A 27,531-nucleotide genomic window follows, 5' to 3' on the forward strand; every position below is an offset into this window, starting at 1 on the left:
TCTGAGTCCATTTGAATCCTAACTTTGCTTAATTGATTGCTGTGTACCATGGGCAACTGACATAACCTCTCTAAATCTCAATTTCCTCTTCAGTGAAATGGGAATAAAACTTCCAATATGAAGAGACTGAAGTGAAAGTCACTCAGTTGTGTCTGATTTTGCAACCCCGGAAGGGAAGGCAGAGCAGGAATGCTGTCCCATGTTGCAACCCCATGGACTGTAGTCCATGGGATTCCCCAGGCCAGAATACTGGAGCAGGCAGCCTTTCCCTTCTCCAGGGGACCTTCCCAACCCAGAGATCGAACCTAGGTCTCCCGCATTGCAGGCAGATTCTTTACCAGCTGAGCCACAAGGGAAGGCCAAAGATGAAGACATCAGCCTTCCATTAACACTTCAGGCCCTATAAGATGTGCCTGTTTTACATTCTCTTGGCACCCTGAACTTGCGACTTCAAAGTACTTTTCACAATTGGTAATGATACTTTCACATGTTTTATTTCTGACTGGCCCAGTAGCCTGAGAACCCATCCAACCCCACACTGTGAAAATAAGCTTAGTTTTGCTCATCATTATAGCCCCCGAGTCTAGCACAGTGCCTGGCACATATAGGTGCTCAATAAACATTTGTACAGCACTCAGAGAGTATAATATAGTTCAGCAGCATAGGACAAGGCAGATCTGAATGCCTAAGTGACAACTATTATAATCATCATCATCAGATGGATGTTGCTCTCTGGGGCTAATTTCCCACACCCCCACCTCCCACACCCAGTTATCCTCCTTGCATCTTCCTTGCATCTAAGCTCTTCCTATGAATGACCCAAATCGCCCAGTAGAAAGGCAAATCCATTTCCTTTTGTTCCTACCTTGGGACTGTAAGAAACACTTTCCAAACGTTATGAATTTATAAAGACCCTGTGTAGTCTTCCCTTAAGTCTTTTCCAGAGATTAAAAAAAAAAAATTCTCTTATTACCCCTTCCCTACAAAGCATGCTCCATGCTTCAATCATATATACACGATTTTTCAGGAGGTTTTAAGGTCAGCAGTCACATCCTCCCCTCTCCCCGAATGCCTAGAAGTCAGACTCTTCTGGTGCTCAGGAGATGTGGATTACGGGCCTCCCCCAGTTCCCACCCAGGTCCTGGTCAGAGGCCACGCTGGTGGGGCCCTCACTCGGGTAGAAGCGCTTCCATGTACCCAGTCTCCTCCCTCTCACCCAGTCTTACTCATATTTTATAAACAGAGAAACTGAGGCCCAGAAAGGTCAGGTTCACCTGGCTTGTTTGGGCGTACTGATTTAGGAATAGAGTCAGAGGACCTTCAACCAGCTGGGGCGCGGAGCAGCGTTCCTGCTCTGCCTTCCCTTCCCTTCCGGGGACCCCACCCCACAGGCCCTCCGCCGCCGTCTCCTGGGTTTAACCTCACCTGAGCATCTTGAGAAGTGAAGGCCCCTAGGGGAGAGGGCTCCCGCCAGCCCCACCCTGGATGCCGCAGAGTCTTGAGTCTCTGAGCTGACTGCAACCAAGCAGACTCTAAGTGCTAAGCTCCTTTTTCTCCAGCCTACAGTCAACCCTCTCCCAGCCCCTCTGACCCCCTCCCACCCCAGGGGCACACAAACTAAGCCCCTTTCTACCCCTAAACAAATCACCAGCCACTTCCTCTCCCAATCAGACAACAACCAGCCCAGCCAGATTGGAATCAAAGGACTTTTTACTCTCAGACCTTCCTCCCTCCATAACAACAGCCCTCCCCCCCACAATCTAGATACAGATAAAGATAGAGATAAATTCCAGTCATCGGAGCATGACGGGTGACTCAGACCCAGGGCTACAGGAAGGCAGACCCTCCTAGGAGGGCCAGTGACGACACTTCCCCGCTGGGCACACACCTGACCCTCTACTGAGACCCCCGCCCCCGGGCTGGCTCTGCGTGGGTGGTACAGAGGGCACTGCCAGGGAGGAAGCATGTGGCCGGGAGGGGCAGGGCCAGGGGGACGGGTCCCAGGGGAACACCGCTTCCTTTCAGGGCCCCTGAGAGTTGAGAGCCTCGGGCAGCCCTGAACAATGGCCTGAGGCGTGGGTGCCCAGCACGGTGCCCGGTGCCACATCCTGCCATTCTTCTCCCAGGCCGCACCCTGCCACCCTTCCTGGCTACGCCCGATCCTATCTCTGCTGTTTACTCAGAGCTGGGAGCTGGGCTGGCCACAGGCTTGGAACAAAGCTTTCCTGCGAGGCTCTCTCCCTCTCCTCGGCCTCTGTGGGCCCTGGGGGTGAACAGATCCATGGTGTGGCCCCGTCTAGCCCAGCTCAGGTGGAGACAGTGGCCAACACCCCCTGTCCCTGGGCTGTTTCTGGGTTGACCAAGGTAATACATCACCCAGCACAGCGGCCAAGACTAGCTAGACCGAGGTATGCTGAGCCGCCGGGAGCCTCTGTCCTAGCCTGTAAGAGAACGCAGCCCCCTGCATCGCCGGCACAGAAACCCAGCTCCAGACAGAGCTTTGGCAGCTGCCAAAATTCAGCTGACCCCCAAAGGACTTAAAAAGCTGGGAGAAACGAGCTGTGCCGTTCCCATCCAGAGCCTCGTCTGAGCCTCCTCTTCCTGGAGAATCCAGCAGAGACAGAACAGGCAGCGTGGAAGGGCTGCTGAGATTCCCAGGAGGAAGGGGCCTGCCCCACCGGCCTGGGTAAAGCCGAGGAGGTAGACAGCGTTTCCTGGAGCCCCTCGTCCAGGGCCCTCCTGCTTCAGGACCTGAGGCTGAGCCCCGTCAGCAGCCCGGCCACAGGGCTGGGGCAGCTGCAGTCCTGCCCGCCCTTCCCAGCGGCAGGCCCAGGCCCACGGCCTGGATGAGGGCACGTCTGCTCCTTGGCACAAGCCGGATCCCGCCCAGGGCCCGCGCGGCAGAATTGGTGCAGCCCGGGCTGACCGGCCTTGTCAGAGACCTGCCTTTGGGGGTAGCCCAGAGCATTCACCATGGGACAGGAGGAGAAGGAGCAAGCAGAGCCGGAACACCACCTGGCTGAGGGCGCTGGGCAGGGGCTCGCCTCTCCTTTTCCTGACCCACCCAAGGCCCAGCGGAGGCATCTGAACTCAGCCATCACTAACACCTGGATCCACTTCTCATCTGCTGGCTGTGCCCTGGCTCCCTCTAACCCAGGTAACAGGATCCAGTCCAGCAAAGATCGAGCTGCCACTGTCTTTGCCGCGTACAGGATTCCACTCATTTCTGACTTGAGTCATGCCAAGGAAGAATTAATAAAAAAAACCAAAGTCACTTTGGAAACTTGGGGGAAAGATTCAAAACTTTAGTTTCTTCAAACGTAAAACAGAGATTCCAATACCTACGTTGTGATTAGAAGGTAATTTAATCACAAGCTTAGATGGAGAATCTGGTACAGAATATATGTCCAGGGAAGCGTTGACAGGATACCGTCTTGACCCAGAAAGTTAGTGTGCAAATAATCAGAAAATACACCTGACCTCATCCTCTCCTGTGAAAAAACTGAAAGTTGCTCAGTCTCTTTGAGACCCGGTGGACAACAGAGCCCAACAAGCTCCTCTGTCCATGGGATTCTCCAGGCAAAAGTACTAGAGTGGGTGCTATTTCCTACTCCAGGGGACCTTCCCGACCCAGGGATCGAACCAGAGTCTCCTGCAGTGCAGGCAGAGTCTTTGCCATTTGAGCCACGAGGGAAGCCCCCATGCCTCCCTAAGGCTCCATAAAAAGATACACTTTGAGAAAAGGTTCGGCGGCTTGCAGAGGGGTTTGCACAGCCCGCTCCTCGGCGTGGGCAGACAGCGGAGGGACACGGTGGCTGGCGGCACTGCGCTCAGCGGCCAGGACCCACGAGCAGCCCTGGGACGCACTGCCCGCACCTTTGGGCGCCCTGCTCAGGGCTGCGGCTTCCCGGCACCTTCGCTTCCCCCACCCCAGGGTTTCTGGGTGGGACGCCACCTGCGCCTTGAGAAAACCTAATCACCATCATCTCCCCAAAGACAAGCTCATCATCGGAAACCCCGACTGAGCGGCTCTTACTCAAGCAGCGTTCATTCTTCCAGTGAACAAAGTGTTCCGTTCTATTTCTCTGCAAAGGCCGTGTTTCCTCTCCCATTATCTACCCCATCGGCCCACCGGCAGCCAAGACTGCCGCGGAAGATTTCTCCTGTCCGTTATGTTCATGGTCCCCTTTATGTTTGTGAGTCGTTGCTTTTTCTTGGCTTTGGCTCCTTTTCAAAAGGGCAGGGGAGCAAGGGGAGGAGATCAGCTTCAAGTCTCTGATTTCATCTAAAATGCTCATCAAGCAATCCCCAAAGCAGCCAGCCTGCACCCCAGTCTGCCTGAGACCCCAACTTCCAGCACCAGCACCCTTTGGAAACTGAGCAGGACCATTTCAACTAAGAAAAGAGAGAAATCTGGCAAAGGGGTGGGATGAGATAGGGATCTTGACATCCGGAGCCCAAATTGGTAATAATAACAATGGTGACATTCAAAGTATTTAACAACTGAATGGCAGGCACTAACCTGTGAGTTGGGGCAGACAATCAGATGAGTTGGCGGATGCCCCCCCCACACACACACACAACTGGTTGCCACCCTGGTGTGTACCCCTCTGATCATAGTTAACATTTCCTAAGTATTTACTATGTGCTGAGTATTATTTGAATCACTTTTATTTATAATAATTTATTTCATTTTCATGGAGAAGGCAATGGCACCCCACTCCAGTACTCTTGCCTGGAAAATCCCATGGATGGAGGAGCCCAAGCGACTTCACTTTCACTTTCATGCACTGGAGAAGGAAATGGCAACCCACTCCAGTGTTCTTGCCTGGAGAATCCCAGGGACGGGGGAGCCCAATGGGCTGCCGTCTATGGGATCGCACAGAGTCGGACACGACTGAAGTGACTTAGCAGCAGCAGCAGCATTTCATTTTCACAAGCCATCTGAGATAGTTGTTATGATCTCCATTTTACAGATGGAGAAACTGAGGCACAGAGGTGATTTGCATCCAGGAGGTCTAGCATCAGAATCTTCCTCTCAACCAGACAACAGGAATCAGGCACACAATAAGCTAAGGGCCATCAATAGGCATTAGCTCTTTTAATACTTTCCTGAGCCCTGTGAAATAGTTACTATCATCATCTCTGTTTTACTACTGAGGACACGAAGCCTTAAGGAGGCTAAACAACTGCCAAAGGTCATGGCCAATGAGTGGTGAGCAAAACACTGGCCCAGAGACTGGCTGTCGAGCACTTTCTCTAAAGCACTGGATTATCCTGGTTTCTCTTCCACTTGTTTGAGGTCCTAAAAGCCATGGAAAATCATCTACTGGAGGCTGAATCTCCTGCCCCTCAATCTTAACCTCTGCAGGGTCACTGCTGCTCTCATGACGGGGGTCACGGGATCCAGGCAGGTCCTAGCTCAGCTGAAGTGAGAAAAGTCACAGGCAAATGCCACATGCAGACATCAAATGATTCAAAACCAGGGTCCTAATGTCGTGAGTTCAGGGCAGCATTGGAGGGCGCAGAGATGCCCCCACCCCCAACCTCCTGCAGCTATCACTTCGCCAGGGTCCTGAGCATCCTTCCTTGCCCTCTGTCCCCACAGCTCCACACCTTAGCAACCCACCATCAGCCTGAGCAGCGCTGTACACTTCAGACCTCTCAACACATGTGCCAAATGAATAGTGGCAGTCACTTTGTTATCAATCTTTTTCTGACTATAAAAGGAATATGTACTCATTGTATAATAGATAATCTGAAAAATTTAGAATAACATAAAGACAAAAAAATTAAAGTCACCCACTTCACATTAATCCAGAGGTGGCAACTGATAACACTTTGGCATATTTCCATTAAATCTTTTTCCTATGTCTAGTTTTCTTTTTCATCATTTAGCTCATAAACAAGTTTTACACTATTCCCCTCCATATACATGTAATGGCATATCAGAAAAAGTTTTCATGTTACTAAAAACTGGAAATTATTTAAAATTCTTCAGGGAATTGCATGGTAGTCCAGTGTTTAGGATTCTGCACTTTGACTGTCGAGGGCCTGGGTTAGATCCCTGGTTGGGGAACTAAAATCCCACAAGCCATGCGGTGTAGCAAAAAAGAAAGAAAATTCATTCTGCAGTGGCTGTACCGTAATTTGCCCAACGCCCAGGGTTATAACAATCCAACTCTTTAAATCTCAATATTACTGAAACCCCCTTCTCCCCCTGAAGGTCATTCACCCTCCAGACACTTCTGATGGGCCAGAGCCATTCTGCTCCTATGACAGAGGCAAGGAAAAGGCCCTGGCAATCAGCAGAAAGAGCGAGGTAGGAGAAGGGCCTCACCTGCTTCCTCTTTTTCTTTAATTTTTTTTTTTACTGAAGTAGAGTTGATTTAGAACGTTGTGTCAGTTCCCGGTGTTCAGTGACGTGATCCAGTTATACATGTACATATATATTCTTTTTCAGATTCTTTTCCCTTATAGGTTCTTACAGAATCCTGAGAAGAGTTCTCTGTGGTTCTTACTGGCTATCTATTTTATATACAGTTGAATGTATCCATTAATCCCAACTTCCTAATCTATAAACTCTCCCCTGTCTGCCTCCTCTTGCCAGGACAAGCATGCAGCAAAAGTAGAGGATGGAGGCTGTGACAGAGACCAGAAACGTGGGCCCGGGGCCTAGCTGCTTCTGCAACGCGGAGGACATGTCTCAGTGCTTCCTGGGGCCTGGCTTCCCCTTAAAAAAATGGACAATCACAGTGAGATGCCACGTCACACCATGATGGCTACTATTTTAAAAAAAGAAAAAAGTGTGGGCAAGGATGCAGACAATTGCTGGTGGGAATGTAAAATTTTACAGCTGCTATGGGAAACAATATGGTGGTTTCTCACGAACTGAAGCATAGAATAACCATGTGATCCAGAAATTCTCCTTCTGGGTGTATAACCAAAGCATGTGAGGCAGGGCCATGAAGGGATGCTGCTCACCTGTGCTTTTACAACGCTATTCAAAACAGCCAAAAGGTGGAAATGACCCACGTGTCTGTGGAAGAGTGAATGGATAAAATAAAACGTGGCACAGATATGAACAGAATATCATCACCCTTAAAAAGGAGATCTGACATGGTACAATGTAAAGTTGAAAATGTTAAATGTAATAAGCCTAAGTGAAATAACAAAAAGACTAATATTTCTTGATTCTGCTTGTGTGAGGTACTTACAATAGTTAAATTTATAGAGACAGAAAGTAAAATGGAGGTTATTAGGGGCTGGGGAGAGGGGCTAAGGGGGAGTTATTATTTAACAAGTACAGAGTTTTAGTTTGGGGTGAGGCAAGCTTCTGGAGATAGACAGCAGGGGCAGTTGCACAACACAAATGTACTTAGCGCCTCCAAACTATGCAATTAAAAATTATTAAAACGGTCAATTTCACTATTATGTATGTTACCACATAAAAAAGACGGAGAACATGAAACTGCTAATAATTTACAGTTTTCATGGCACCTTTAATCTTGCAGACACGCAAAACACAGACTCACAGGCTGGGGACTCAGGTCTGGCCAGGTATGGGGGCGTGCAGCCTGGAGACCAGCTGCCTTGCAGAGCCCCCCGTGCACAGAGCCATTATTAACATCGCTAATCGAAGTGTCTAAAAAGGCCAGAGCCAGACAGAGTGAGACCTGCCCCACCGGTTAGCAGGCTTTCCCTTCAGTGCCTCCCTCAACTCTAGGTACAACTAAAGGCTTTTCCCTGTCACTCAGAGGCAGGTGTATTTAGGATTCCTCTGTGGGGAGGGGGAGGGTTTGGGGGCAGGAAGGCGGGGATGCAGGAAGAGATTTTGCTCACTTCCTTTAAGTCAGCTTCTTGCTTTCCTGGAAATCCTTTCCTCAATTGTCCTTCTTGGGGTGGCAGTCTCAAGGAAAGCGCTGGGTGACACCTTGCTTCCAGAACAGCTCTCCCCATCCCCGACTTGCTGAGCAGCCCTGGGCAGTCCACTCTACAGCTCTGGACCTCCTGAGGTCCATCTAGGGAGGACACAGGGACAAAAATCCAAACAAACGCTTTCAAGTAGGTCTGAGCTAACAGAAGGGGTGACTGGGGTGGGGGCCCCCTGGGGAGAGAAGGAGGGAATGGAGAAGCCTTCCCAGTGTTCAGAGTCACCCCTTATTTCAGAGACGCTGGCCTCTGTGGGCCACCCAGATCCTCCTTCTCCTCTTCAATGAATGACAGGCTGGGACCAAAGTCCCATCCAGCCAGAAGGGTCACTTGATAGTTCCATTCTCTATTACTGGTGCCTTTACTGGTAAAAAACTAGCCCAGCTCCCACTTACCCAAGAACACATCACAGGGCTTCCAATGTCTCTAAGCGCTGCCGGGGTCCCAGGGCCAGATTGAGAGGGCAGGCCCTGCTGATGGCCGTCCACCACAGGGGAACCTTAGGGACTGTCTATGGAGGAGACTGAAAACCACTGGCACCTCTGTCCGTCTTTGTCCAGGGAGGAAGGGAGATGAGCACCCCTCTCCTTGCCGCTCCAGGCGCCCACCCACTCCCAGGGCCCTTAGAGCCGCTCTTCTTCCCTTCCCCCACAGCCTGCGCCCAGCTCAAAGCCTGCCCTCGCTAAGGAATTTAACCGTCTCCCTGCTGGCTCATGACTAGTCACCCTAACAGATCTACCTGCTTGGAGGGGAATAAGTTATTGCAGAGAGGACCACACAGACCCACGTGATAACTCTGAGTGCACAGTGGCAGCGAACCCTGGATTTGGAGGCTCCAGCCTAAGGCTCTAAGTTGGAGCCCCAGCTCTGCCACAAAACCAAGGTACAATCCTAGGTAAGTCCTAATTTTCTAAGCCTCAGTTTTCCTATCAGTAAATTGGGAGTCAAAATACCCACCACCAAATTGCTTGGAGCCTCAGCATAGTGATTTTCTAAATGTCAAAATGCTTCACACGCTTGATGGTTTAGAAAACCCCCTACAACTGTTAGGGGTTTGGACACCTGGAACTCACTGTGGGGCCTGGGACACACCAGGGTCTCAGTTTTTCCATTTGCTCGTGGGATATATTATTATTTCTTCTCTCAGAGATAAAATTTTAAGTCAGGGAGGGCTCCAAGGTCTTTGATGCTGCAGAAATACAAGTGCTGCTAAGGCCCTGGTTTCCACCGTCAGGCCGCGGCCCGCATCAGCAGAAAGACGGTGGCAGCACCTGCCATGTTCTGAGTGAGCGCGACCAGCTAAGCACCTCACAGATATTTTTGGTAGCAACAAAACCCATTTTATAATTGAGGCACCTGAAGCTAAAGGGCGGAAGCAAAATCCCACAGAAGGTCCACCTGCCTCCAATTCCAAAACCACAGCACAAGGACCCTGGAGAACAGGCAGCTTCCCCGCAGGTGCACCCAATCCCATCAGCCCTGACTGCTGCTGTGTGCTGGGGGACAGCCTTCACTTCTGCTGGGTTCCTGCAGGCAGCTCTGGAGCGCCCAGAGTCCAAAGGTTAGTTAAAGGCTGTCTGTTACTATGAATTATAAAAATTCACCAGCAGTTGGGTTTGGTGAATGCAGTGGTTTCATGCTTTCAAGCGACCCCAGCTTACAAGTGAGCTTTACCAGTTTTGCAAAAATCCACTCTACTTGGTGTAGAACTGTCCCCCTTAGTGACCAGATTAAGGGACAACACTGTGTAAAGGACAAGAGGCAGTACACTCTGAGCCAAACTACCGCTTATGTTCCACCTGGCGACACACTGGCTGCAGCTGGTGGGTGAGAAAGTTCACCGTCTTTTCTGGGCTGCCCTCCAGCGCCAGCAGTGAGGTCCACACACTGGGGTCCACACCCCAGCCCACCTCCACCCCACACCCTGCCCCTGCTCCAAGCTCCGGGAACGCTTGGGGCAGCAGCTCTTGCCCTTGTTTCTTTGAGTGCATGGGTCACTCCTGTAGCAGAATAACCATAGCAATAGTAACAGCAGCAAATGCCTGGATAAGAACTTCCCCCCACCGCCCCCCATGGCAGACAGTGTCTGAATTTTCCAGGTAACCCTTTTTATTTAATCTCCTTAGTACCAGGTATGATTGTCAGCAGCAGTTTATAATGCCCGAGGCTGAAGCACAGATTGGCTAAGTAGCCTGGCCAGGATCACGCGGCACATCTGTACACATCTGAAGGAAGAATTTGATGGGAGGCTGAGAGAGGTGTCACAGCTGATGGAGTCTGCCCACCACACTCTCCCTTTCCTAAATCCCATACAAGCCGTGCTCACGACTCAAGGGAGGAACTGCCCCCACATCCAGACAGGCCCCAGGAGAGCTGCACCATCGTCCCCACAAGCACCACCACGGCCATGATACTAACATCAGCTCCCACTAACTGGAATCTAGTATACTCCAGACACTGTAATATATTCAATCTAGTATACTCCAGACACTGTAATATATTCAATCACTTCATTGAATCCTTTTAAACCTGGGAGGTAGGTGTTATTCTTTTCCCACTTTGTAGGTGAAAAAACTAAGCTCAAAGAAAGTTCTAGTATTTGCCAGAAATCTCCCAGGTCAGAAGAAGCAGAGATAGGATGCAAAGAGGGATCTGTCTAACTCCACCTTGCACCCAGCCTCTGAAACCAACCCCATGGAGACAAAAATGTCTTCAAAAGTCCTGACATGGGACTTCTCTGGTCATCTGGTGGCTAAGACTCCGAGCTCCCAATGCAGGGGGCCCAAGTTCGATTATTGGTCAGGAAGCTAGATCCCACATGCCACAACTAAGACCTAGAGTAGCCACATAAATAAATAAATAAAATTGTAAAACAAATATTAGAAAAAAAAAAAAAACAGTTCTGGTGCCCTGGCCCACTCAGCTAAAAGGCTGTTCTCACAATGCAGCTGGTTCCGATGATCCTGTCAAAACCTCCTCAGACAGATTAATGCTTCCCTGCGGGCAGCGTTTGGTCTCCTCCCCACCCCCAACCCCCACCCAGTGCCTTCACAAAATGAGGTATGGGTAAAGGTTATGCACGTCAAGAAGCAACAGTTAGAACCAGACATGGAACAACAGACTGGTTCCAAATTGGGAAAGGAGTATGTCAAGGCTGTATATTGTCACCCTGCTTATTTAACTTATATGCAGAGTACATCATGTAAAATGCCAGATTGGATGAAGCACAAACTGGAATCAAGTTTGCTGGGAGGAATATCAATAACCTCTGATATGCAGATGACACCACCCTTATGGCAGAAAGCGAAGAGGAACTAAAGAGCCGCTTGATGAAAGTGAAAGAGGAGAGTGAAAAAGCTGGCTTAAGACTCACATTCAAAAAACTAAGATCATGGCATCTGGTCCCATCACTTCACGGCAAATAGATGGGGAACCAATGGGAACAGTGACAGACTTTATTTTCTTGGGCTCCAAAACCACTGCAGATGGTGACTGCATTAAAAGACGCTTGTAAAAAAAAAATAAAAATAAAAGACACTTGTTCCTTGGAAGGAAAGCTATGAACAACCTAGACAACATATTAAAAAGCAGAGACATTACTTTGCCAACAAAGGTCCGTCTAGTCAAAGCTACGGTTTTTCCAGTAGTCATGTATGGATGTGAAAGTTGGACCATAAAGAAAGCTAAGAGCCAAATAATTGATGCTTTTGAATTATGGTGTTGGAGGAGGCTCTTGAGAGTCCCTTGGATGGCAAGGAGATCAAACCAGTCAATCCTAAAGGAAATCAGTCCTGAATATTCATTGGAAGGACTGATGCTGAAGCTGAAGCTCCAATACTTTGGCCATCTGATATGAAGAACTGACTCATTTGAAAAGACCCTGATGCTAGGAAAGGTTGAAGGTGAGAGGAGAAGGGGATGACAGAGGATGAGATGGTTGGATGGCATCACTGACTTGATGGACATGAGTTTGAGCAAGCTCTGGGAGTTGGTAATGGACAGGGAGGCCACACGACTGAGCGACTGAACTGAATTGAAAACTTATCCATCCTCTGAGTATCTTAGTTGTTAAAAAGTATATCAAACCATTGCCTTTAAAAAAGACATTTAGAGATTAACATTTATCAAGCCTGAACAAAATAAGTTTGCTCATTTATCAAGAAATGGCACATCTCAGAAGTTGGCTACACTCACTCACTTGAGCTCCCATGAGACTAAAGCCCGGGTGAGTGTGGTCAGGGCAGACCAAGAAAAGGAACATTCCCTTCGCAGGCTACCAGGCTTGGTCCCAATCCTGGAAGCCCAAAGCCCTGCGGAGGAAGGAAAGTTGTCTCTATTACCAGACGGTTCAGCACAATTTGAAGGCAGCAAAAATGTCTTTGAATGGAAAGAAAAAGTACAGGGTTCTGCTGGAATTTTGCTGCAGAACAGAGAGAAGTTTCGGCTTCAACGAATGAGCCACCCATTCTGAAAGTTCTCTGAGACATTGTCTGGTTCCTCACTGTCAACCAAGTCTCGGCTCCTTGGCCTGCGTTCAAGACTCCTTCTGACCTTGAAGATCTCTTCCCAACTGCTCTCTAAGCTAACACCCCCCACCCTGTTTCTACCCCAGCAGGGCTCCTCAGCCTCTTGGCTGGTAGCTTAGTGACCGTTGTTCCAGGGCACCCGGCAGAGAGGCGCCCTACTAACATCTGTCTTAGCAGGGGACGGGGCTGCTAGTGGGCCCCGAGACTCATGCCGGGACCAGAGCGCGTGTTCCACATCTAACAAACCTGTCCATGCTGGATCAGAGCTGAGTTCACCCTGGCATGGACCCCTGGCAAGAGCCTTGAGCTAGTAGGAGAAGAGGATGTCAACCCACAGAAGAGAGGACAGGGAATCCGCCTCAGGACTGAGTGGCCATCAGCTATGTGAGGATAATAATAAGATAACAGTGAATCCTCACAGCTGGAAACCAGGCCGGTTCTCTCACTGCCCAGCATCTCTCTCCCCCACTATCCAATGCATTACATTCTCACCCTTGGCTCTTTGCGGAGTCCCACAAAAGCTTCTTCTTATCCTTCCAGTGAGTCTGCCTTTTCAACAACCATCTGACGGCAGCAAGCTTGGAGACATGCTTGGGATGCGAGAAATGGCTACTTGAGAGATTTGCTCTTCCGGAAGCAGACTGGGCTCCTCCCAGCCGTGAAGCAGAGGCCGGGGACCAGGCAACACTGTACCTGACCCTGAGAAGCCCCCCGCCGACCAAAGCTCTCTATCCTTTGGCACTTTGGCCTCCTGGGGGATGCAGACCCCTTAAGAATGGCTAATGTGGCTACTTCTAGTCAAAGCCAAACAGTTGGGAACAGAATGAAGGGAAATCACAGAAAGAATGAAACCGACTTACATGAGGAATGGATGGAGAAAGGGGGCTTGCTTCCAGGAACGGGGACCAGTGAGGAATCCAGGGAAGCGTGGAGGCCAGCCTGGAGGAGGGGGCGCTGCAGGTGCTGCTCCTGCCCTTTCCATGGTCTTCCGGGACGCCCCACAACAACCTGCACACACACGGCCCCGGCGCCCGCAGAGCTCTATCTACTGCCCCGATCTCGCGGCCGCTGAGCTAGATTCCACCAGCTCAGCTCTTTTGCAGAAAGGGGGTTGTTTTGCTTGTGCACCATTCTCTCCACAAGGGTGGTCATGCCCGCTGCCCGCCTTCCGGGGTCTTCTCTCACAACAGCCGCTTGTCTTTCTCTGTAGGAGTGTTCCCAGGCCCTGCCGTCTCAAGAAACTACAGTGACTCTGCTCTAATCAGTGTCCTGACCCCATTTCACAGAAAGCAATGAGCAACCCAAGACCCAGTGGGCTGACGTGGGAGGGGGCTCCTTCTACTTACAGGAGCCATTTGGGGTCCCATGGGGAGGCCGTGCCATTCAGAAGGGCATCTCCCCACACAGGGCTGGGCTCAAACTTGCCGCGCGCTAAAGTTGCCGCCAGCACAGGCTGAGGCCCTGCATGGTCAGTCCTGAAATTAGTGACCTGGGTGTTTTTCCTGTCAAGCCTCTTGCTAAGGCCCTGCAAGTCTCCCCTCAACAATGAGAACAGAATGTGCTTGGCTGCAGACCTGGCCATCATAAATTGCTAATAACAGACTCTCAATCTGAAAAACAAAATCACAGAAGGCCTGGCCCTTCTTTTCTGCTCCTCTCATCCACACCACAGAGAAGGCAATGGCAACCCACTCCAGTACTCTTGCCTGGAAAATCCCATGGACAGAGGAGCCTGGTGGGCTGCCGTCTATGGGGTCGCAAAGAGTCGGACATGACTGAGCGACTTCACTTTCACTTTTCACTTTCATGCATTGGAGAAGGAAATGGCAACCCACTCCAGTGTTCTTGCCTAGAGAATCCCAGGGACGGCGGAGCCTGGTGGGCTGCCGTCTATGGGGTCGCACAGAGTCGGACACGACTGAAGTGACTTAGCAGCAGCAGCAGCAGCATCCGCACCACTATTTCCGCAAGACCAAGAAGAGAAAGAGATGTAACCTCTGGCCACAGGGGAGAAAGCTGCTCCCCACAGGCTCACTTCTCCCCATCCACCTGTCTTCAGGCACAAAAGCTGGGCCCCGAGGAGTCTGAACAGGAAACGTCTGTTTTCCAAGGTCCCTCCTCAACGCTAACCTTGATTTATCCTCAGATTTATTGAGCACCTGCTAAGTGCCGAGCTCTGCGCACCTAGCTGCGAAGGCACCCTGAGTCCTGTTCACAGGCGGGCGTCACTGGGGGCTACCTCCTGTGCTCACCCCGGGGAGGGCGATCGACACAGGCCGCCGAGAAGCCGGCTCTCTGTCCCTCCCCGCAAACGTTCCCTGCCCTCTGCGAAGGGGCTGGGAGGACGGAGCAGGAGTGTGGCTGGACAAGAGCAGAGAGCCAGGAGTGGCCATCTTTGAAAAGAGCAACGTGGATGTGGCCAGGTATACATTATAGAAATCGTGTTCGGGGTACTGGTTATATGCAAATTATATGTAAATATGCACACAGCCCTCAGAAAAATCCAAGTGTTGCCGCTACTTGTTCTGCCTGTCTCTTTCTCAAGCTGTTTCCAGGGTTACCTAGGAAGCTACTATCTGACCACCTGGCCAGGGTGCCGCAGAGTACTTTCCCAGTCCCATCTTCCAGCCTTCCCCTTTGTATCAACTTCTCTCCTTGACCTCACCTCTCCAGGAAGGCTACCTGGGAAATGTTGAGTACAGTGGAGGGAGACAAAATGGGGCCATGCCTGTGCGGAGCACAGCCAAGGTAGCAAATGAGGGCGGGGAGGAGGGTGGTGGCCTCTGCCAAGGCAACTATCCTTCCAGATCTGGGCCCAGGATGGGCCCCCTGCAGCTGCCAAGAGATCCTCAGAGCCCAGGCATTCCCTGATGCCTCTAGTGCTGTGTCTCAGGACTTCCCTCCAATGACTACCACAACTCTGCCAGAAAGTACAACCCACTGCCTCAGTTTACGGATAAGGAAAACGCAGCTTAGAGAATTTAGGTAAACGGCCCAATATCAAGATTCAAAATCCAAAAGCTTCTAATCCAGAACTTTCTGACTCTAAGACTCCACGGTGTTTTTACCAAACCATCCTGCTTCTCTATGAGTTGAAGAGCACTCCAGAGTGAGATTGAGTGGTTCACATTGTACTGGTGTGGGAGAAGAAAGACAGATACCAGACCCTGGAGCAGGCTAGGGATGAGCCCAAACCCCTTCACCCTCTGCGGCCTGGCCTCCAGCTTTGAGGCTCACAGACCCTAATGCAGGTGCGAACAGGCGCCTTCACACCTCAGGGCTGCAGTTCACAAGATCGCTCCTGCCTGAAAGGCCCTTGCTTACATTCTTGAGCAGAAAACGCCCAGACCTCACTCCAAGCCCAGTTCAAATGTTGCCCCTCCTTGGACTTCCCTGGTGGCACAGTGGCTAAGAATCCACCTGCCGGGGCAGGGAACACAGGTTCGATCGCTGCTCTGGGAAGATTCCACACGCGGCGAGGCCACGGAGCGGGTGCACCCCAGCCAGTAAGCCGGAGCTACAGCGCCTGTGCTCTGCTCCTCAGCAAGAAGCCCGACCGCAGAGAAGAGAACAGCCCGGCTCGCTGTGGCCAGAGAAAGCCTGCGCAGAGCAACGAAGACCCAGCGCAGGCAAAACAAAACGAAGGAAAATAATTAATTAAACAAGGTTGCTCCTCCTTTGTGAATCACTCCCTAAAAATCCTAGAAGAGGTGATTGCTTTTCCAGGGTGTTCCAGAGCCCTTGGACACCCCTGGTCTCGAGTACTTGACTGGACTGCAATTACTTGTTTACCTGTCTGCAGTGGCTCCTATCACCCTATGTTACAGATGAGGAAACTGAGACTCTGAGAGCTTAAATTACTTGCCCAAAGCCACACAGGCCGTTTGGCTCCAGAATCCTCCTGTCTGCGAAGGTGCTGCTATTCTTCCTTGCTTCCCCCATCCTCAGGGCAGTGCCTGGCCCCTGGCACATGTCCGGTAAAGGTTTGTTTCCTTAAAGATACGGAGGGACGGGGTAACGCTGTACCCTCCACCTCTACTCCAAAGCCCGCCTGCAGCCCTGCTTGTCACTCCACCTTCCACCTCTCCTGACCTTGGCTGCCCTTCTTCCAAAAAGCTCCAGGGCCTTTGCCTCGCTCCCGTCCATTTCTTCCTGCAGTGTCCCGGCCGCTGCGAGGGTCTTTCTGGCTTTCCAGTGGGAAACTGAGATCCACAGAGGCCTCACGGACAGTGAATCTGTTCAGAGTCAGGTGTCCTGCCCCCACAGTAGCGCCTGATAGGGACTGGTTTTACCTCTGCCTCAAGCGAAAAATAAAAAAAAGCAAGCCCCGAGATAGGGGAGTCTGGAGGTCGGCACCGGCCCTCCCCTCAGCCCAGTACCCTCTGGCTGACCTGGCCACTGGTCTGGGGCGGGCCTGCCGGGGAGGGGCTGCTCCCCGGGGCCAGGGCGGAGGAGACAAGAGGCCTTTGTGTCTGCAGCCTCCTGAGACACCTGTTCTCCCTCCTGCCTGCCTGTGGCCGCCCTCCCTCCAGGCTGGCCTGTGTGCGGCCTTGTTTACCCCACGGCCCTGGCAGCCAGAGCGGCCTGCTCCCAGCATGGGGCTGGGCGGCCCTGCCAGCACCTGCCTGGCCCTGCCGCCCGCCAAGCACAATCACCCTGCTGTTGACACAGTTGCTGATTTTCAGAAGGGTCGGGAGGGACGGGAGGGCAGAAGCAGCAAAGGCATTTAGCGCCTGCCTGGCTAATTTGCAGTTGGTCCTAGCAATCCTGTACCCCATCCCTCGTCCAGCCCCCCCCCCCCCACTCCTTGCCCCCCAGCTGCCTGGGAGAGATCTGGGCTTCCAGTCCCGGGGTCACTTGGGTTTCCCACCACAGGCAGCCCCCACACGTCTCATGCATATCAGTGTACCCCGAAACCCATGCTCCCCATGCTGCCACACACAATCCATAGCCAAACGAGGCTGCCAGGAGCCCCCAGCTACCCTGGCTTTGAGCACTCACCTATTGCCCTCCCTTGCAAAGTCACAATGCTCCAGGTCCTTGGTGAGGGACAGGATATCTGAAATGCCCTTGGAGACCCCAGTGGGGCCCTGGGAGATGTGGGGAGACCTGCCCTTACAACCTTCTCCCTGACTTGCTCTCGAAAAGCTGTCTCCTCACCTTCCAGGTCACTATGCTTCCTCTTACAGGGAGCCTTCCCTGACTGCCCAGATGTGGCTGTGGTGCCCTCCCCGATGCTTGGAAGCTCTGCAGCCCGCCCCCCTGCACCTCCTGACCTTCACTTTGTCAGTCAGTATCTAACCTTTATCTTCCTCAAAACTGTGTGACGGCTTCACCGGTCTCTCAGCCCGTGTGCAGGGCACAGCTTTGAGGCCGCTCCCCTCCTACCTGCTGGATGGATGCGTGATGGAGCAGAGCCCTTGGGCCAAACAGCCACCCCACCTCCACCCTAGGTTCCCACTTGGACAGTCACCTCTTGGATTGATAAGGCCTGGTGGCCAGTTAAAAGGTCAGTTGAAAGAGCTTCAGGAATTACCTGTTAACTTGCCACCAGCACATGAATTTAGATGAGTAAATCTGATTAGCCAGTCATCTCCTAAGAGATCAAAGAGCAGGATCTTGAAGGACAAGGGATGAATGAGTCTGATGATGGGACAGGGAGTGGGGAAGGCAAGGACACAAAGACCCAGCGGGTCAAAGGCCAGGGAAGGCACCTGGGGGAGAGGTTACTGTTAGGGGAGGCAGGGACATTCCCTCTCCCCATTTCCCTGCCCCATCTGAGAGCCTTGACTCAGGACTCCGAACAGGATGCTGACTCCACAGGAGGGCGGCAGCAGTCACTCTTCAGACCCCCTAAAACTGCCGGGTACACACACACCCATGCTCACGTACAAGCACTTTCCTCAATCTGGTTCCCCAAACTCCAAGTCAATCAACACCTAGAGAGAGGAAACAAATATCTAAATATCACCTCCAAATTGCGAGTCTCAAGTTGAGGAGTATGGATCTAAGGGCAGGGAGGTCTGGTCAGGGACAAAGGAGCTTACCTTGTGAAAACCACAGGTACCTGATGCTCTACACCAGTTCCGAAAGGGCCAGCATGTATAGCTGCACAACTCCAAGAACCCCGTTCACCCAGACGTGTGTGCTTGTACGCCAACTTGAGAGTCAGGTTCATCCCTGACTTCCTCACACACCAAAGAGAAAAGTCTCCCCTGCCACCAACTTCTACCCCAAGCAAGATGCCCTTTCTCTGTTCTCTGCCCTGTTTCTTGGCTTGGGGACTTGGGACCGCTGAGCCCTTCACCCCCACTAAGGGGGGAAGCCTTGATCTCCTGGCCTCACCAGCCCAAACGAGGGGACCCCACTGACCTCCTCAACTCTAGCCTCCTGGTGGGGGGGTGGGGCTACAGTCCCCCCGCCCCCCCTCCCAGTGACACAGGAGGAGACTGCGTCCCTGCAGAGAGGAGAATGGTGGGTGATCGCCGCCCTGGTAGGCTAGAACTGAGCCCCCAGTCTGTGTGGGCACCAGAAACCCTGAAGAACTGAAGCTTGGGGGGGAGGGGGGAGGGGAGTCTTCACTCTGGCTCCTGAGCACCAGCCCTGCTGGACTCTCTCCCCTTGCCTCCCTGACACCGGTCTAATGTCCCCACTGTCTTCCAGGGGCTGTTAGAGGTACGGGCTGTTAGAGGTACTGCCTGGTTCCCCAGGGCTGGCAGGCACGGGCTTACACGCGTTTACACGCTCTTCCACACACCCTCCCTCTCCACCTGCCAAGGACAGGGGAGCCAAGCAAGTCAGAGAAATGGCAGGCGCTGGAGGGCCCCTCCCTTTTGCTTTCAGTGGCTCCCCGCTCACTCCCCACTGTCTGCACCCCACTGGCCCCAGACCGCCTGGTTGTACCTGCAAACAGGCGTCCTTCCAGCCCCTCCCCACTAACCTTTTATTCACACTTCCTTACCCACCCCACCCCACCCCACCCCACCCCACCTTTCAAGGGACGGGCCTGGAACCAGAGCCTCGCAGGAATGGCTGAATGACTTCAGGCTCCTTCCTCTGGGCTGGGGTGAGGGTGCTGAAGCAAGGCTGGGTCAGACTGGCACACCCGGGGTGCACGGGCCGGCCTGTGTGGCCAGGTAGGACTTGATTCTTTTGAGTCAGCAGGAGGGCAGCTTTGGCCAGAGCTCACTCCCTTTCCTGCCTCCTCCCAGGTGCCAGAAGTAGGAGGCCTACCGGCCCAGCCCTGACAGCCCACCCCAGCCCACAGCCCACGGTGGGGGCGGGGGCGGGCCTGCTCAGAGGTCATCCCGAAAGGGTATCAGCCCAATGTTACAGGCCTCTTATATTTCCAACTATCACCCCTCCTACCATTCTCTTTCAGCAGAATATTCTAGTGTTGGTCAAGCCTTGATTTCCAGTCTTCCAGAGAAGAAACACGGACCACTTCTTCCGTTTCACTGTCTGGCAATTCAACAAATATTTAAAATCCTTTCCATTCTGATTATAACACCTATTGTTGTACTACCTTTGGAAACTAAAGAAATATAGGAATAAGAAAATATAAGCCACAATTAAAACAGAAGTCAAAAAAACAACACAGAAGTCTAGAAAGGATGAAGGTCTGGGGTGGGTTACTCCCAGCTACTGGTGCTTGGCTTGCTGTGCGCTTTGACTCTGACTGCTCACTGACCCTCCTCTTGGACTTAGAAGGAAATCCCCCCACCCTGGCTGCTCCTTCAAAAGGCTGCACCTGGGTCCCCAGGGCACCCACTCGTGCCCACTCAGCGCAGGCCCTGAGGCTGGAGTGAGGCACCTCCAGCCCTACCAAGGAGTGAGCAGGACCCAACCCTGAGGCCCCTGCCCCTCCGTGGGGGAGGGTCGGACACGGCCAGGCCCTCTGGAGCTGGCTCCCACCCCTTCCTGTTGCACAGGCGGCACATTCCATTCCGAGTCAAGCGAGGGGCGGGCCTAGCGGAGGTGAGGCCGGGGAGATCAGTCTGGCCTCCTTTGGGGTGGGGCCCCCAGAGAGTTCCAGGTCTGGCAGGGATTAGGGACCCAAGCCACCAGAGAAGGGAGCCTGAGTGGGCGTGCCCTATCTGCAGCTCCTTCGCATTACCCTCTCTTCAAGCCGAAGCACTGACACTCTACCTCGGACACGTCCCCAGAAGACACAGAGGGACAGGACGGGGAGTAACGCTAAACCATCCCCCCTCAACCAGGCCGCGATCCCGGGGCTGCTTATGGATGGGGCTTCATGCCAAGGCCATTTAAATGCTAAGGCCACTGATGGTGGGAGGGGAGTCTGCTGGATGTATCAAAGAGAACTGAATTCAGTTTTGATGGCATGTGTCAGGCTTCCCAGAGTGACCAAGCAGGCCTAGGCAGTGATGCTATTTAAGGAAAAAACATGGCAGCTAGAGATACTGTCCTCACTTCTTCCTTCCTCTCCTCTACGACCCCAACATCCCTCCCCCATAAAAACACTCCTGGGCTGGTATCATCAACCTTTGGATGAGATCCCAACCCTTGCTGCTCCTCTAGCTTGTCCTCATGTGCACACCTGAGATGTTGGGCCCCACATAGCATATCCTGGGCTGTGCCCAGGGGCCTTGGATTCACCCCCTGATGACCCTGGGAACAGGCAGGGGATACTCTGGCCACTTGGCCACTTTCTCCTCAGCCCTCAGCCGCTCAGAGTTCTGACCACTTCACTTTGGACAGAGATGTGTTCCTAGGGGAACCACAAGGGCCTTCACCATCATGAGGCCTGAACAGGGTCAGTCTCAGGGCTCTCTGGCTAGGCCTGTGGATGCAACAGGTCCTAGAGCTGAACCGAATGTCCCATCCACCCTCTTAGGAGGGAACTACCATATCACTGATGCTTAGAGAAAGTATTTGAATTTTTAGAAGGAAGAGTCACTCCTGATCAGAGAAGCTGGCAAAGGTGGATGTGGTGCTGCTGAGCTGGTTTGTAACAAATCTCCTAACTGAATCTTCCCAAGGAGCTGGAAGGTAGGCCAAGGAAAGGGCAGTCAAAACAGGGATAACCCAGGGCATGCTTTCCTACTTGAGAGCAGGGAGACAGACAGATGACAGGAGATGTGAAAGCAATCTTACATGTGTCCTGGTCCCCCGAGTGGTGACAAGCACCGTGACAGCCTTCCTGGCTAACATACCTGAGCTCCAGGAAGAGGACTAGCAGAGGGTGAGGATCACAGCGAGTTCAGGCAGGAGTGAGCCCTCTTAAGCAAACACAGAACACAAAAATAATTCCCATTCAAAGCACAATTTATTGTGGGCCTGGCCAGGCCTTCCCAGCACAGAGCCCTTCTCAAACACTCAGCTTCACCCCTGAATAAGGCTGGGGAAGGGGCATCTGGGCACAGCTGCATTTGAATTCCCCTTTTTCCAGTTGCATCAGCTTCCTAGTGACCTACTCAGGGAGCTGCCCAATAAGGGCCAGACTCAAAGCACCCTCAGAGAGCAGAAAACCTGCATAGAATCAGGTGTTAGCCCTCAAGGACGGGGACACCTAGATCCTCTGGAGGAGCAGGCCTTGCTCAAACAAACACTTGTCTGACAACAGGAAACCCAGATCCTTACCATTCATGGACCACCTACAGACTCAATCAGATGTAAGCCTCCCAAATTCTAACAGGAAGTATTGCTGTCATCCCATTTCATAGATGAGGAGATGGAGGTTCAGAGATGTTATGTGATGAACAGCTCTCCAGGCTCTAAATCCTTCTTATTGTATATATCATGTTGCCCTGAGGCTGCTAATTATCACAGTAGCAAAATGTTCAAATGTTCAGGATGAGGCCCTCCCTACTAGGAGGAAAGATGGGAATAAGGATGTAGACGAAACCCAAGATATTTCCAAAGCCAAAGCAGCACTGGAAATTGTCAGCATTATGGATCCCAGCATTCCTGATTACCAAATCTGAGCTGGAGGAAGAATGCCCTCTCAGCAAGTGCAGAGCACTGTTAGACAATGGTGTGCTAATGAGATTCCCTGGTTCTACCTCCAGAATCATCCCCACCAGGCCACCTTACCCAAGTCACCTCAACTCAGAAACAGCCTGCTAGCCAGCATCTCTTCTTCAGGTCCTGTTCCCCTTCAAACTACTCTTTGCTTAGTAACCAAAGTGATACCTTTTTTTCACATTTTCCCCTACTTGTAAAAGTAATTCGTGACCATTGTAGAAGGTTGGAAAAATGAACAGAAGATAAAAGAAAATCACCCATACATCTGGTGTCCAGAATTGGCCTCTGCAAACATTAAGATAATCATCTAGTCTTCTATGTATGTGTGTGATGTACATACCACTATCTTTACAAAATTGGTACTAAAATATAAAATATACAGTTTCAGATTTTTTTATTATTATACACCTTTTCCAGGCTTACGTTATACTTTTTTAACTATGCTTTCTGGTTTTGAGTATTTTTTGGCAGGGTGGACATATACACACGGTACTATTGATGCATTCAGGAAGGACAAAAGAGTCTACAGAGAAACACCATCTTCCCTTCATCCCACCCCTCAACCACCATTTCCCTCTCCTGGGGCAGCTCTGATTACCAAGTAACTTTTTTTGTGTTCCAAATAATCTTTTAAAATCATAAATCAGAATGTCACTCCTCTACTGAAAAGTTTGGGACCACGGCCCTGGTCCTGAAATGCAGGCTCCTCACCAGGCCCCGGGGTGACCAGCCCCGGCCTCCTGGCTTCTCTGGGCTCCCTCTTCAGCTGCACTGCTGCTGCAAACCCTGTTCTGGCTGCAGGGGTCTTTCTTTTGCTGCTCCCTCTGCCCGGAATCCCCTTCCTTCAGGTCTTTGTGCAGCGAGCTCCTTCTCATCCTTTAAGCCTGGACTGAGCTAGTCTTTCCCCAGGTCAGCTTCACTGGCCTCCCCACCCAGGATTTCTGCTGACGGTCCCCACACATACACTGTCTATCTCATCACCGTGTTGTATTTCTGAACATCACATAGGATCTTATACTGTTTTGGCTACTTATTTCAAGATATTTATTGCCTCCCTCCAGAAAGAAGGCTCTCAGAAGGTAGGCACACTACCTGTCTTGTTCAACCCTGAAGCCCCGAGGCCTAGCACAGGCCTGGCATATAATAGAAGCTCAACACATTTCTTTTAAAGGGATGAATGAGGAGACTGAAATGCTGGTTCTCATCATGGAGAGCCCACTTGCAGGATCTCCAAGGACCAACTTCCTGGCCATCTTCTCCCAGGACTGGGGAGGGGGTTCGGGGGTCAGAGAAAGAAGAGAGAGGAGCCTATTGTCCAAGGCAGGGTGGGTGGGCAGCAGTTGCCTTGCTCTTCCTGTGGCCCAGCTCCTCCTTACTTGTGTGGTGCATTTGCAGGGTCCAGAATCAGACAAGGAGCTTATGACAAACCCAGATTCCTAGTGACCACTCCAACTGCAAGTGGAAAGTTGGAATCTTTGCACCTTACTTCCCCCAAATCCTACATCCAGTCTGCCCAGGTAGCTGGGATATTCCAAGTTCCCAAGTGAGCCCCAGCAGCAGGCAACACAGATGGCACCTTGGGAGCAGAGCTCCCCCAGGAACAGCCTCAGCTCATCCCACTTGACTCTTCCTGGGGCCTCAGACACCTGGGCTCCGCTCTCCAGAAATTCACCCAGCCCCAGGGACAGAGATGGGCATCCAATCCTGAGCCAGGAGCCCAGGCCAGAGCGCTCTCGGGGATGCTCCCTTCCTGGGGCCTGATTTCCACTGAGAGAACACTGCCTCGAGCCAAGATTGATTTTTAAGAATGAGGAAAAGGAGGGAATAAAAATGCTTTTCACAAATATTGTGAAGGGAGGGAGGAGGGGAAGAGGAGAGGAAGGAGACAAAGAAAGAAAAGAGCAAAAAGATTTCACAAGATACAAGGAGTGTTGTTGTTCAATCACTATGTTGTGTCCTACTCTTTGTGACCCCATGGACTGTAGCCCTCCAGACTCCTCTGTCCATGGCATTTCCCAGGTAAGAATACTGGAGTAGGTTGCCGTTGCCTTTTCCAGGGGATCTTCCCAGGGACTGATCCTGCATCTCCTGTACTGGCAGGCAAATTCTTTATCACCGAGCTGCTAGGGAAGCTCACACAAGGAGTAGGGAGGTGCTAAAATCAGAAAAGAGTGGGAAGAAGTGTGAGGTTTTTACCCTTCCCAGAAATGGACAACAATTATAATTGATTAAATGAGCACAATCCCAGAATGCTCTTCTGAGCTATGTACAAAGTCAGTTAAGTAATAATGGCAATAAGTCACATTTCTCCAGCACTTACTATGTGCCAGGTACTATTGCATGAGCTTCACTAAGCCAGCCCCATGAAGTAGGTACTGTCCATATTAAACCTATTTTACAGATGAGCAAACAGAAACAGGTTAAACTTCTCAAGATCATGTCTCCAGTAGCAGTATCTGGGATCCAACTCTACAGCACTGTCTCTTAACCACTAAGCTAGGCTTTCAGTGTTCCAACTACCATCTTGGAGTTCATACCTTCCAAACCTGTATCCTTTACCTGATCCTTAGACTCCAGTTTCAAAGATGTGTGCGTAACTGACCATTTTACATGGGGAGAAATCTGGAAAAGTTAAGGGACTTGAGCAAGCAACCGCTGTCCATATGTGGGGAGTTAGTACCCCAGCATCTCCAGCCCCACTTCCCAAGGAAGCACAGTAGAAAGCAGGGTCTCTGGAAACTGCCCAGAGCAGCAGCATCTTCTCTGGTTGTCTTTCGCCAGATCCCTTCACCAGCGCCAAGGCGCCCTGCCCGGAAATTCCCACAGAGTCAAAGCAAACTTCCCAGGAAAACTCTTGGGCTTCCTCCTAGCCCCTGTCACGGAGGAGGCTGCCAAGAGCGCCGCTGGAGTCCTTGCAGCTGCCGTCGGCCCTCCAGGGCGGGAAGCCGCCGCTTGTGCGCTCGGGGTCTTCCCAGAAAGGTCTAGGGCTGAAGTTCAAAATTCACTTCCCGCCCTAGCCCAGCTCTCGGCTCTGACCTGGACTCTCCGGCAACCCCCCTGTGTCTTGCCCTCCCCAGCTCCGGTTAAGTAATGAGGCACCTCCAGCCCGAAGACCAGGCGGGCAGATGGGAGAGTCCCGCGGGCGATCCCCGCGCGTCTGGGGACTCGAGCAGCCGGCGCGCACACGTGCGTGTGTGAGTGTGTGTGCATGCGTGTGACTCGAAGCAGCCGGCGCGCACACGTGTGTGTGTGTGTGTGTGTGTGTTTACGTACAGAACGCGCGGGGTGGGAAAACAATGGCGAGCCGCTGGGAACAGAGCGTCTAGACCCCCTTCCCCCCCGCCCCCAGGCACGATTTGCTTTTGCAGAGAAATGGGGATGAAAAGATTCTCCTTCCACATGCAGAGGCGGGAGGTTGGGGGTGGTAAGAAGGCTAGGATGGGAGGGGAAAGGGGGGTGAAACTGGAGCAGCCGGAGCAGAAAACAAACAGGATGCAGCGCCCAGCTGGTCCGCTGGGAAACGAACCTGGAAGGGTGAGAGAGGCTGCGTGGCCGGCCCCCCGCACCCCACATAAGCAGGACAGGGGCAAATCTGCGCTGCGGGGCGGGCACCGGAGCCCCAAGCCGGGCGCTCACTGGTCGCCCCGGCTTCTCGCTAGGAAATCCTCGAACTGGACGTACAAGTGAGAAAAACCCAATGCCCCTGAACAGTCGGTGAGAAGCGGGGGATGGGTGCACCCCAAGCCCGGCTCGTGTGGTGCGCACAGACAGCCACCCATGGCCTTTCCAGGCTTCCAGCCCTCTCACACCAGCCCAAGTCTGCCCGTGGGTATCCGCCAGTGCCCGCGTAGTGCGGGGTAGGTGGGGACCCGTTCCTTTGTGAAAAACTTTGCCGAGGATGGAAACTCGCAGAGAAAAGACCCAGCGTGTGCTCAGAAACGTCGGGTCGCGAGTGTCAAAACTTCGGAGGGCGGGCGAGAGAGGCGCGACGGCGCGCTCCGGGCACGGAGGGGCGCACTTACGACTCAGCCGGGCGCCGGGCTCGCGGCTCGGCGCTCCCGCTCCTCCTCCGTCCGGGTCCTCGAGGCCGGCAGCCCGGGCTTCCCGTTCACATGCCCCCGCGGCGCGGCGGCCGGGAGCGCCGGGCCGGGGCGGCCGCGCGGGGAGGAGGCACGCCCCCCGCCGTCCGCCGGGCAGTCGGCCGGGACTCGCGGCCACCCCGGGTCCGCGTCCCGCCGCGCGCCGCCGTTGCGGGCGGAGAGCTCGGTTCCGGCCGGGCGGCGCCCTCGGCCGGGCCAGGCCGCTCCCTGCACTCTGCCCTCTGCCCTCGGCTCGCAGCCGGCTCCCGGCCTTCAGCGGTCTTGTGCTCGGACTCGCGGGCTCCGGCGCCGGCCCGCCCGGCTCTCCCACTCCGCGATCCGCGCCTCGGCTCGGTCCCCAGTCACGGCCTCGGAGGCTGATCGCGGCGCCCCAGGCTCAGACCCGGGCTCACCGCTCCCGGGCCGGGCTTCCAGAACCCGCACTTAACACAGTTCAGTTCCAAGCCGGGACTGGGAGCCGGGCGCTCGCAGCCGGTTGCTCTCTGCTGCGAGGCGACTCCACAGCCTCAGAGGAGAAAGAGGGAGGGAGACCGAGAGCGGGCTGGGGTTGGAGGAGGGAGGAAGGGTGGGGAGATGGAGGAGGAGGGAGGGACAGAGAGTTCCCTCCTCCTCCCTGCGGCCAGGTCCCTCCAGGCAGCAACAGCTGGAAACCTCTGCTGCAAAGGAAGAGCGAAGGTTCCTGGGCGGCGGACGCGGGTGGAGACGGGTGAAGGCTTGGAGAGACTAGAAGAAAGAGGTGGATTCCTCTCACTCTCACTGCCCAGGTATGAGGTCATTCCAGAGGATCTTCGCTCCTCAGAGCAAGACCCAAGAAGTTGTCATCCAACGCCGAGCCTCCTAACCCTTCCAGACCGATAACCTGGACTTACAAACCCTGTTTCAGAACCTCCCTTAGGAACATGATCCCACCTGCAGCTGGACGGCTTCCTAAAGTGTCACACCACTCCCCAACCCTGTCATTCTGCACTCTCTCAAGTCCTTTATTT

General features: G+C 52.8%; 1 protein-coding gene across 11 annotated transcripts in view; it reads right to left on the minus strand.

Moving 5' to 3' along the window:
* The window catches only part of SOX13 (SRY-box transcription factor 13), a 46,868-nt gene extending 19,822 nt beyond the window's left edge, over positions 1-27,046 (minus strand). For 2 of the 11 annotated variants that reach the window (XM_043485021.1, XM_043485016.1), the window contains exon 1: positions 13,319-13,513. In XM_043485021.1, coding sequence (XP_043340956.1) covers positions 13,319-13,440 — 122 coding nt within the window. In that variant the 5' untranslated portion in view covers positions 13,441-13,513. Of the gene's footprint in view, positions 1-12,950; positions 13,047-13,318; positions 13,532-26,467 lie in introns of those variants that run through there. The other 9 variants (XM_043485025.1, XM_043485020.1, XM_043485018.1 and 6 more) reach the window with 9 other exon arrangements.
* Positions 27,047-27,531: the final 485 nt, after the last annotated feature.

Source organism: Cervus canadensis, chromosome 13 (assembly GCF_019320065.1).
Source record: "Cervus canadensis isolate Bull #8, Minnesota chromosome 13, ASM1932006v1, whole genome shotgun sequence".
Classification (NCBI taxonomy): Eukaryota; Metazoa; Chordata; class Mammalia; order Artiodactyla; family Cervidae; genus Cervus; species Cervus canadensis.